General features: G+C 37.3%; 1 protein-coding gene across 1 annotated transcript in view; it reads right to left on the bottom strand.

Annotated features, from left to right (window-relative positions):
* Nucleotides 1-4541: 4541 nt before the first annotated feature.
* The window catches only part of LRAT (lecithin retinol acyltransferase), a 32925-nt gene continuing 24403 nt past the window's right edge, over nt 4542-13063 (bottom strand). Inside the window, exon 2 of the mRNA XM_063458551.1 lies at nt 4542-5701. Within this exon, the coding sequence (XP_063314621.1) occupies nt 5549-5701 (153 nt within the window). The 3' untranslated portion in view covers nt 4542-5548. The remainder of the gene's footprint in view (nt 5702-13063) is intronic.

Below are 13063 nucleotides of genomic sequence, written 5' to 3'. Positions count from 1 at the left end.
ACTATAGGGTCAGGAATACATGTTTGTGTTCCTGACCCTACAGTGATCCTTTAAACATACTGTGAAAAGGTGACCCTCCTGTGCTTCTGGACAGACAAGACATAAACATGAGCCTGTAATGAAATCTGAAGGGATGTAACACCATTTTCTCATTTTAAAAAAATCATGCTATTAAAGAATGTGGTTTATCACAAATGAAACATTTTCTTTATTTCGACAGAGTAATAGGAGATGCTGGACAAGTTTAGCAATGACAATACAACTTTTAGTTTTTGTTTTTGTAATTTTAATGCAGGTTTTAACAAAGTATGTTTTCTTCATGCAAAGTCACTTTCTTTTTTTTTTTTTTGCAAATATATCTTTATTTGATTTTAAAAAATTTTCTCATCATATCAAAACATTATTTCATATAAACATGTAGACAGTTTCGACAATATTAGTAGACATCCAGTCCTCCAAACTAAATCATTAAAACATATTTCACAGTTCATTCATACATCATACCTCATGCATTCTTACATTTGTGGGAGTAGGCAGCAAGTTACAATAGAATTTAAACATACAAAGTCATTTTTATCTATTAAACATTTCTGTGTATACATCACAAAAGATTACTATTGTTGCACATTAGCTTCTAAGAGTTTTAAGCACTTTTTCCCCATTTCATATTTCTGTACACTATCCTTCCTCTTAAAAAGCCCTATCTCGTTATTAATCTGAAGTTTTAATTGTTTCTCCCAGTGTTTGAACTCAATTGTCACGGAGCTCTTCCACCCCCTAGCTATCAATATCTTTAATGCCATAAAAGAATGGCAGACCAGAAATTGTTGGTATTTTAATAACTCTGGCCATTGGAGGTGTAAGAGGGCCCTTACTGAAGATTGTTCTATAAGAATTTTGTCCCAAACATACAATTTTCTAAAAACCTCGTCCCATAATCTCCTAATTAATCCACAACTCCACCAAATATGGACAAAACTTCCCAAATTGCTTCCACATCTCCAACATATTTTAGATTCATTGTGATCAATTCTGTTTAGTCTCATTGGCACTAAATACCAACGATAGCAAACTTTATACTGAGTCTCAAACAATATATCGTTGTGAACATTTCTTTTTAACTGTATCAACATATCCCCCCACTTTGTTGGGTCTATTTTTATATTGCATTCTTTTTCCCAACTTTTTATTTGTTTAGACCTTATATTTTTGGGGGTCGCTCTTATAAGGGCGTAGCATTTTGCCATGTTTTTTCGAGTACTATTATTTCCAAAGATCTGTTTTATGAGGATACTACTGTTTATATTACTCTTAGCAAGTGATTTATCCAAAAAGGATTTTATTCTTAAATATCGAAAAGCCTCATCCTGAAGAAGACCAAATTCCCCAGACAGAGTTGCAAAATCTTTGATTCTATCTCCTATTATTATATCGTCCAAAGTTTCAATTTTCCTATCCTTCCAAGAGTCTAATTTTAAGTCTGGCAATAGGGCTTCTAATATTTCTATTCTCATAAACCCAAAAATGCTTCCCAGGATATTTAATTTTTTTCTAATCTTATTCCATTCATTCAACAAATAGTCTAGAATTACACTGCTGATTTCTTTTTAAATTTTTTTGGGTTGCCAGATGTACCTAGTCAGTTCTTTACCATTTAGGGCTCGGGTCTCTAAGCGAAACCAGCCCGTTTTTTCAGAATCTTTTTTATTTAATAACTGAGTGTGGAATATAATAGAGGCCTCGTAATGGCTTATTATGTTCGGGAAGTTTACCCCTCCCTGCTCTGTATTATTTGTTAATTGAACTAATCCAATCCGTGGTTTTTTCCCCTTCCAAATAAAGTTTTTAATTAGCCTCTGTGTTATCTCCAGCCATGGCAGAGGAATTTTTAACGGAACCATTCTAAAAAAGTATGTCCATCTAGGCACTATGTACGCATTAATTACTTTTATCCTTCCTAACCAGCTCAGAAACAAGGGGTTCCATTTTTTTAACGATATCCCAGTGGATTTCAAAAGCCTAGTAAAGTTGATCTCCACCATTTTATCCAAATTCTCCGATATTGTTACCCCAAGATATTCAAAACTCCCCTTCGCATCCACAAAGCTATAAGTTTTCAAAAATTCACTTTTCCACTCTTTGCTACAGTTTTTAAATAAGACAATCGTTTTATCTGAGTTTATTTTATGATTTGAGATAATGCTAAACATTTCTATTTCTTTTATCAAATTATCAATTGATTTAATTGGGTCTATTAGAGTCAAAATGGTATCATCAGCGTACATACTTATTTTTAGTTCTCTATCCGTAGTTGGTACTCCCCGGATATCCGGGTTCTCTCTTATTCTGATTGCAAAGGGTTCCATTGAGAGAATGTATAAAATGGGTGAGAGTGGACACCCTTGCCGTGTCCACTTTGTCATGCAAAGTCACTTTCATCAACTTCCTTTCAGCACCGTAACATGCCTTAACCATCTCAGCCAAAATAAATGTTACCTCATATTACAGAAGAAGAGACAACCCAGGTCACAAGACATTAAAAAAGTAAAGTAAGCATATTTTAAACTATAAACTATACTTAATGTATTTAATATATATATAAATAATATTTATTATTTTTATGGGAACCTATACTCAGAAAACACACCTATACACTAATCAGGAGTTTAAAATCAGGGAATGATACTTGTGTCATTTATATCATTATATGCATGTGTCACTTCCTCATATTGCAGCTGCATAGGTTAATGAAGCCAGAGGACAGCAGTGTTGGTGTTGCGGGACCAGCTTTGAGGTTAAACTGTTGGAGAATGGTTTGAACCCTGAAGGTGAGATGAAAATATTTTTTTCCCCATAACTTAAGTAAACTGAAATTCCTATGAGATGGGTTTGTTCATTTAAAGGGACACTTCACTGCCCAGATAAAATCATTGTTTAATAATTACTCCCAATAAAAACATACTGTTAATAATGTATTTTTAATTGGGGGGTATAGCTGAAAAAAAAGCTTGCAATAGTTCCAGATTTCTTATATGAAGATTTTACAAGCCCTTCCTTTCTAACCTCGTCCAGACTTCTGTGGTTGTCAAATCACAGACTTCCCAATGCAGCTCAAGTCTTTGCAGGGCAGATGCTCTGAGCAATCACCAGCATTTTGATTGACAGTAAGGGATGTGTCACAATGTTTATTTATAAAAGTGCCAATTTTTATTGAAATCTATACTTTTAGTAATGATAAAAAATTTTTTTTTTAAAAAGACACATTCTTCACGTGGGTTCTGGAGTGTCTTTTTAAGTACTTAATTAATTCATGGTGCAAGTCAAGTAAGACAAGCTATGGGGAAAACTGTAATCATAAGCTTTTATTAGTAATATTTTTGTTAGATTCCTGGTAATCAAAGAATAGCCGAGGTCGTAACCACAATCCTAGGCTTGTAATTTTGAACCTTGCCTGTTACTGCATGTTTTTGCTTTTCTTGCCATTTATAACTCAATCTCAATATGCTGAGATCACAAGGTTATGACAAACAAAATGGATTTTTATTGGAAATGTGAGCTGCAGTTTTTTCCCCCCATTTTGTAATGCAGTAGTAATGATAAAAGGTGACATGTGACATTCCTGAAAAGGCCAGAGTCTAATTTTGGCACCATATCATTGCTAACCCAGAGTCTCAGCGAATACTGAGAGAGAAATTACACTTCTAATAACATATTTGTGACAGCGCCACTTTAACGCTCCATATTTGGATTTAATTACACAGCACAGTGTTGAAGTGCGTGCATGGTTTAGTGCAGTGGATGAATGGTTAATACAATATGGCTTAGGGTTAATACAGCAGGCGTGGAGTATATAAATATAGTAATGTGGGAAATATACTCTGAATTCAAAGATTTGGTGTCATAATGTGATAAACACATTAGGGTTTAAGGCTGAACTTATGAGGAGTTTAAATCAATAACTGTGGGAAGAACCATAAAATGTACTCTTGGTACATTTGCCACCTATTAACGCTGCTTCTTTGAGCATATTCAAAGTGGACAGTGGGGTAGGGGACATGGATATTTGTTTTGTATTCTGTTTTACGAAGCTTAATAAGTGTAACTTTATTGTAGTTTATTTGCTTTAATTAATAACGGAAGCGTTTTGTGTTCATCAAATATGGCTAAGTGTGTTTCATAAGCAAACACTGTTCATATGTAATTTTTTTTTTTTTAAGTGCATGATTATTTTTGAGGTTTTTATTAATTAGTTGAAAAGAAGTGGTGCAAGTCATAGTTTGACTGCTTGACATAAAATCGCCAAAAGTGAAAAAGCAATGGAAAGATAGGATTAAGATATGATTCCGATATTCTGATAATGTCATCATTAATGGCAGTCATTGATATGTAGACAACTAACAAACAGCAAGTTGTGACGGAGGCTAAATTGAAAATATGTTGTGAGCATAGGACATGAAAATAAATGATGAAAAAGATGCGTCTTCCAAAAAATAAAATAATAAAAAAAAGAAAGGCATGTGAATCATCTACTCTAATGTTTCTTTAGCCCACACTAACACCAGCTAGCATATTTGTGACCCTACAGTCACAGCATCAAACCTAAAGTCATAAAATGAGCTATATTTGCTTGTTATTCATACACTAAAAATATAATTTGAATCTTTCAACCCTTTTTTGTACATAAACCCAAAATACTGTATCCAAAGTACATGCACCATCTATCCAAATAACAATGTTTAAAGTTAAACACTTCATGACTTCGTAGGGCTGTCACAAAATACATGTATTTTGTATTTCCTTTTCATCTGATTATTATACCACTCCCAGAATGCCATACAGTATAATTCCTTCAAGAAAATTCACTTTTTATATTCCATCTCTTATCGACTTTCCATAGAATTCTCCATTGGTGTATAAACAACCTTTGGTCCGAAGCTTGGATAGGAGCCTTCATGGACCCTTTCAGTGCAAACAAGATTTCTGTACATGGTATTTTTTCAGTGCTCAGTACAAGAGTAGGTACATGGACTTATGATTACCTGCACGAATAATGACATAGAGCCAGAGCTAGGAGGTGTAATAATTACTTTTACAAATATGTTCCAAAAATATATGACATACTTGTTCATTTAATTACTAATAGGAACATTAACTTCGCACCACTGATAACAGCCAAGTGTATGATCGGCTTAAAATAAAATTTCACAAAAAAAAACAAAAACATACTATTGATCACTAGCTATTCTACTCTCTTCTATTTCCCTTTGTTCTTTTATTGGGGAAAAGGACATTTAGAACAAAAGCAGATAATTCCTTACTAAGTGGGTTAACATTTGCTCCCAATGCATATATTGTTTTATGAACATATTTTTGTAGTATAAACTGTATTTCATGTTCCATCAGCAGCATGCTTGATATGTCTGCTAGAAATAGATTGAAGGTTAATTTAAACTCCTATTTAGTTTTTTTCGACTTTTCACCTTTTAAACATGTTATTTCACATAATGTACATGCGGTGTGCTGTGTTCAGTGCATGTGGATTTTGTCTTCAGCTTGCCATCCACAATATGAAGGTAATAAGCAGACTTGGGAGGGTAGTGAATGGCTCCAAACCCATACAGAGTATTAGCACAAGTCCTGAAACTCCCGAAACAAACACACTTCTCTGATCTTGGATAATCCTCTTCACGGTCTTACAAAACTAGAAAACAAAGCAAATGTTTGTGAGCGTTCTTATAGTATAATCTTGTAAAACAGTCAGAAACAAAATCAGGGAATAGATCCCTTTCCCACAGTCATTAAACCCTTTCCGACACAATGAATGGCACTATAGGATGTTACACAAAATATACTGCAAATTAGCCTATCACTATAAGACTACATACATAACTTTTGAGGATATGTACTACATTGTGTGATCTGGAGAATGCAATAATCACCTAACCTTATACGGACATAAGTGCAATAGTGGTATGAGGAATATTAATCACTTTAATCATGCTACAATGGGGATGACTTAGTAAACACCAAGTTGTATGGAGTTGAAAGTAAAACTGCAAAATTTAGACCAAAATAGCTGCTTGGGAAAAAAAAGGTTGTTTTTTTAATTCCAATCTCAGCTATAAAATGAATGGTTTCTTATTTGTTTTTCAATAAAAATATGATCTATTTAAAATGTTATATAACGACAAGTGCATTAGACATGGAATAATAAATAATATATATATATATATATATATATATATATATATATATATATATATATTATTTTTTAAAATTATATTCCCAACCATAGTTATATCAAACAAGGAGAAGTGCTCTCCCTGGAATTTTTAAAGCAATCTTTTCACTGCTTTATTCACTCCAAAAGCAGACAATCCCATCCTATCAATGTTTCAGTCTCAGAGTCTTGAGAAAAGTCTCCTTTTGAGACTGAAACATTGATACGCTGTGATTGTCTGCTTTTGGAGTTAATAAAGTAGTGAAAAGTTAAAATAAAAAAAATCCCAAGAGTGTGCTACTCCTTGTATATAGATAAATGTATATACGTACACATACAACGCAGATATTACGATCATAAAATAACATATCTCTCAATAAGACCTGCAAAATTAGACCAAAACGAGGGCTAAATGATCATGACAACCAGACCAGATAAGAGCACTTCAATAATCCAAAAGAAAAGGGGAAAAAAGCCTGTTGATGGGTAGCACGAGCTGACACCCTTCTTGCTACTATTATTAGAACTGATAGGCTGACTGCAATGGGTACGGTTGGAGCTATGGCCCCAGTTGGCACTTTAAGGAGGGTGGCAATTTGCTGCCCTAGCAACATCAGGACCTTTTTTTTTTTTTTTACACAGGTATTGTGCGGATCCTTAATGAAGCCACACAAACACTAAATTAGCAGGGGAGTGACTCCCCCCTCGTGCTCTGTGTGGTGTCACGTGAAACTCAATGTAGGGAGGGGGCACCAGTCTGTGTTTGAGCAGAGCCAGTGCTACCTTCGGCCTGGGCACCGACTTTGTGAGGGTGGCAGATGCCTGCCTTTCAGGAAGGAGGAAGAAGTGGGAAAGACACATGGAAGGAAGTGGGGGAGAGACATAGAAGAGGGGAGGAGAGAAACAAGGAAGGGAGGAAGAGACATGGAAGGACGTGGGGGAAGTGAAATAGAACAGGGGGGAGAGAAACAAGGAAAGAAGGAAGAGACATGGATGGGGTGAGCAAAATAGATTGAAAGGGGGAGAGACGTGGATAGAAGGGTAGATAGACATGGAAAGAATATAACCAAGAATGTAAAACAAAATAGCCATACAGGAATAAGTGTGCATTTAGCATCAATGACTTTGGATTTTGTCCCAAAAGGACTTTATCAAGGCATGTGCATAAATGAAACCAGTAGATCTATATATAGCAAAGCATTCAGTCTATCCTAATGACTAGAACTCAGCCTGTTGCTATGTTTCCAATTAAAGGCAAACTGAAACTAAAAAAGTCTTACTAAGCTCTACACTAAACAGAAAACAGCTAAATAAAATAATTTCAAAAATAAAAATAGTGGCTCCTACTAAGATTAACCCCTTAAGGACAGAGCTTCAGAAGCTTGACTTACGCTTAATGACACAAGCTATTTTTGCATTTTCTTGCTGTTTGCGTTCAACTGCAATTTGCATCTCTCTCATTTATTGCACCGGCACATATTATATACTGTTTTTTAAAGGACAGAAAGGGCTTTAATTTGATATAACATATATATATATATATATATATATATATATATATATATATATATATATATATAAATGCTTACTTATTATAAAAAAAAAATACAGAAAAATGCAAAAAAAATGAAAAATGTTTTTTTTTTACAGTTTTTGCAATCATAATTAGTGCAGGTTAAGGAAAGTAATTAAAAATAAATTCATTTATTTGTTCTGATTTACAGAATATATAATGTGTCTGGGATTTTCAGTTTTTTTTGGTAGTTACAGGTCACAAAGCACAAGGAGTAAAATAAAATTTTAATGTGGAGCGATTTTAGAATTTGGTATGTTTGTCTTGTAAGCCTAATGGCCATAAAAGAAAACAAAATTGCCACACAAAAGTATATATTTATATAAAGTAGACATCACAGGCTATTTACCTAAGGTTGTTTTGACACTTTCTATGTAGCCATTTTACCGCCAACCTCTGCTAAATATTGGAGTAAAATTGTGTTTTTGGGGGGTTTTCGCACACAAACGTATAACAAAGAACTTCTCATGTGTATTTTGTAAAGTTGGTGTGTGCTATTCCTGTAAAAAGTTTTATTATGTGTTCAGTTACTTCTGCTGAGTACAACGGTACCCCCATTGTATGTCTTTGGCACTATTTTGTGAAGCTACAGTGCCATATAGGAGACCTGTCCTTTTCAGTATTCACAGTAGAATTTTGAGAGAGGGATTTAATGAGCCTATGCTTCCATTTGGGGTATTATAACAGTTTGACTGTTCAAAAACCCCCACAAAGGCCTACCATTTGTAAAAGTAGACACTCCAGGGTATCTCATAAGGTGCATATTGTGCCTTAACATGCCCCCATTTTTTTACCATTACATGCCAAAGTATGTGGTAAAAAATAATTTTGTGCATTTTTTACATACGGATTGCATTTTTGCTGGGCATTTTGTATATTTCATATGTGCCACTAAGTTCAAACCCCCCAAATTATGCTCAGCTAAGTCTTCTGAGTAAAAGGACACCCCCATTGTATGTCTATGGCACTATTTCGTGAAGCTACAGTGCCATACAGGAGACCTGTCCTTTTCAGTATTCACAGTAGAATTTTGAGAGACGGATTTAATGAGCCTATGCTTCCATTTGGGGTATTATAACAGTTTGACGGTTCAAAAAAACCCACAAAGGCCTGCCATTTGTAAAAGTAGACACTCCAGGGTATATCATAAGGTGCATATTGTGCCTTAGCATGCCCCCATTTTTTCACCAATATATGCCAAAGTATGTGGTAAAAAATAATTTTGTGGGGGGCGGAGCTTCGCGGCGAAACGAGCCGGACGCCATTACAGGCAGCTCCGTGCAAACAGCACACAATCCGCGGCATATCTGCCAAACCACACGCCATCCAGGCGAAAAACTACCGGCACACAATAGGGGAGACCATCCTGCACAACCCGATGCCATTTCGGTACACACCGAGGCAGGCAAAGCCCAAATCCAAAAACCAGGCCTACCTCACACCAAACTACCGCGGCCTGGAGTACCTGTGGGGCGGAGAAAGCCTGGGAGACTACAGCGACGATCCACTGCAGGACCTCGATCACATCCACAAGGAGATGGGGCGCAGATCGCAAAAACCACAGCAAGGTACAGCACAGCCAGACATAGGGGTAATGCTGCAAAAACACACCCCAGCCAAAATGGCGGCCGAACAGGGCCCTGACCTTCCACAGGCAGATCCCCCTCCAGCCCAAAACACCCAAGGGGAAACAGGGGAAACAGAGAAAACCCAGCAACCCACCCAGGCTATGACCCTCAAACCCACACCCCTGCTAGGAGCTGCAAACCCAGCCACCAAACAGGATCTGCAGCAGATGCAGACCATGCTGCAAGATATCCAAAGCCTGCTGGCAGCAGACTTACCAGCGCTCAAAATGAGCATGCAGCAGATCACAGAAAAAGTGACCAACACAGAGGGACAAGTCAAAACAATCCAGGGAGAAATCTCCACACTGCAAAACTCACTCCACCAACTACAACAAGACCACCAGCACATGGCAATCCAACTAGCAGTACAGGAGGACAAAAGCCAGCGTAACCATATCAAAATAAGAGGAATCCCGGCCTTGGTTAGCAATGACGACCTACCGCACTACGTGAGGCGACTCACACAATCTCTACTCCCTTTGGCAGTAACGAAGAAGCTCACCTTCGCAGGGATCTACCGACTGCCTACCCCACCCAGAGCAGCAGCAACACTAGCTGGAGACGTCATCATTCGCTGCGTCCTACCCCAAGATAAAGGGCACATCATGAGCGCGCTCAAGGGCAAAACCCCGCTTGATTTTGAAGAAGCCCAACTGACCTTTTACCAGGACTTATCCAAGGCCACTCTCCAATGGAGGAAATCGCTAACTGAACTCACCAGCCTATTACGCACGGCGGGAATACCATACAGGTGGGGAAACCCACGCTCCTTACTTGTCACCCATCAGGGGGCAACACATAAACTCACCTCTGGGACTGAGGCTTCTGAACTTCTCACACAGTTGGGCCTACAGAACCTGCCTGCCCGGGGCACAACCCACGACTGGAACCCAGCGACCTCAGAAACATTTGTGCCAAGAAGACAGAGAACCAATGCACAAGCCACCTGACGGACAGGGGGGGAGAAGTCTCCTGCTCCTGTCCGCTCAACGGCGACACTACTTTGCCATGTTTAAGGCTTCATGTATTATGTTTTCTCCCTACCCTCCACGCCCTATAACCACAAAGTTTAATGCACCTGGTTAGCACATACTAGCGGTAACGGCCGACGCAGACACACAACCGCAATACCAGCATATGGTATCCGCAGCTCCGGACGACACACACCCCCCCCGACAGCCCCACGGTTAGGGCCGCCACCCCTCACGAGTAGTCTACACCGACACTGACCCACTAAACCCCCACGGGGCATAGAAACACTCACTAGGGCTACTCATGTGACTCACCAACCGACGACACAACTCTCACTGAACCAAGCCAGGCCCCCGAAACGCGCTACAACCTCACTCAATAAGTTAACAGCTTAGTTGGGCCCAGATATCCACTACAACCCAACACCTAGGTAACAAACCCGCGAAATACTAACTCATCTGCACTCCTACAAAACCACACACTATACCTAGGAGTACACACCAGTAACAAAAAATTGTGCTGAATCCGACTGAATGCATCAAACAACTACAATTGTAACCTGTTATACTCTCATGTGATGCATTTGTTGTACCATATTTATATCTCTCATGCACGCAAAAATAAAGAATTTAAAAAAAAAAAAAATTTTGTGCATTTTTTGACATACGGATTGCATTTTTGCTGGGCATTTTGTATATTTCATATGTGCCACTAAGTTCAAAACCTCCAAATTATGCTCAGCTAAGTCTTCTGAGTAAAAAGACATCCCCAATGAATGTCTTTGGCACTATTTTGTGAAGCTACAGTGGCATATTGGAGACCAAGCCATATCAGTTTTTACAGAACTTTGAATTTTGACACTGGGCCTATGTGCAATTTCCAAGCATCTTCGCAGGTTTTAAATTCAAACTACCCCACAAAGGCCTACCATTTCTTAAAGTAGACACCCCAGGGTATTTCAAAAGGCATATTTTGAACCTTAGCGTGGGATCATTTTTCCGCTAGCTTGTACCAGGTGTAGTGGTCATAAGCGTTTTTTCTGCCTTTTTGACACACAAAGTGAGTTTGCACAGTATATTTTGCAAACCTTATGTGTACCACCACTCTATAATACTTTATATGTTGCTCAGCTATGTCGGCTGAGTACAAAAATACCCCCGTATGTACCTTTGCCAGGTATATGTGGACATCGGAGGGGCACATTTGGGACACAGCCATTCCATTTTTTTCAAACTTTAAATTTTTACGCTGTGCCCATGTCCCATTTTAGAGTATTTTACCAGGCTATATAATCCAAATACCCCAATAAAGCCATACCATTTCTTAAAGAAGACATCCCAGGGTATTTCAAAAGGCATATTTTGAACCTTAGTGTGGGATCATTTTTCCGCTAGCTTGTACCAGGTGTAGTGGTAATAAGCGTTTTTTCTGCCTTTTTGACACACAAAGTGAGTTTGCACAGTATATTTTGCAAACCTTATGTGTACCACCACTCTATAATACTTTATATGTTGCTCAGCTATGTCGGCTGAGTACAAAAATACCCCCGTATGTACCTTTACCAGGTATATGTGGACATCGGAGGGGCACATTTGGGACACAGCCATTCCATTTTTTTTCAAACTTTACATTTTTACGCTGTGCCCATGTCCCATTTTAGAGTATTTTACCAGGCTATATAATCCAAATACCCCATAAAGCCATACCATTTCTTAAAGAAGACATCCCAGGGTATTTCAAAAGGCATATTTTGAACCTTAGCGTGGGATCATTTTTCCGCTAGCTTGTACCAGGTGTAGTGGTAATGAGCGTTATTAAATTAATTTTTTAACTTTTTAAAACTTTTTTTACTTTTTAAAACTATTTTTTAAACTTTTGTTTTGCTTATTAATTTTTTTAAAGTTTCCTAAACTTTTGTAAAACTTTTTTTACAGATTTAACATTTTTCTAAGCTTTTTCTTTTACCGTTAACCCCTAACTAGCAGTAAGCAGCACTAACAGTAAATTCCCCATTTTCCCATAACTCCCACCCACCCCAGCTAGCAAAATATTTAATTATACAATATTTAAATTAGTTAATTAAATAAATTTAACCCCTGAGGGTTAACAAATAAATAAAAGTTAATCGTCAGGGGTTAAAAAAAAATTAGATCACAGTATAATACTGCGATCTGTATTTTGATCACTGTAGGCAGTGATAGACTGGCAGGGAAGGGGTTAATTTTTATTTGGACTGAGTAAAGGGTTTATTTTTTTTAATTTTTTACTTAAACGTTATTAAAGCTTAGCTTATTTTAAAACTTTTTTTAACGTTAACACCTAGTTAGCCTAACACTAATTCCCCCAATTCCCCGCTAACTTCCACCCTCCCCAGCTAGCTAAATTTATAATTTTAAAATATTTAAATTAATTAATAAAATAAATTTAACCCCTGAGGGTTAAAAAAAAAAAAAGAATTAACCCTCAGGGGTTAAAAAAAAAAATCAGATCATATTAAAATGTAATCCCTGCCAATTGATCACTGTAGCCAGTGATCAATTGGCAGGGAAGGGGTTAATTTTTTATTAAATTTTTTTTATTTTTTATTAATATGGGTAAAGGGGGGGTAAAGGGGGTGGGATTTTAATTGTACTTTATTTTTTTAACACCAGGGGGCAGGATCACTGAACC

Source organism: Pelobates fuscus, chromosome 6 (assembly GCF_036172605.1).
Source record: "Pelobates fuscus isolate aPelFus1 chromosome 6, aPelFus1.pri, whole genome shotgun sequence".
NCBI classification, from domain to species: domain Eukaryota; kingdom Metazoa; phylum Chordata; class Amphibia; order Anura; family Pelobatidae; genus Pelobates; species Pelobates fuscus.
The sequence above is the reverse complement of the archived record's forward strand: the minus strand, read 5'-3'. Positions and strand labels throughout refer to the sequence as shown.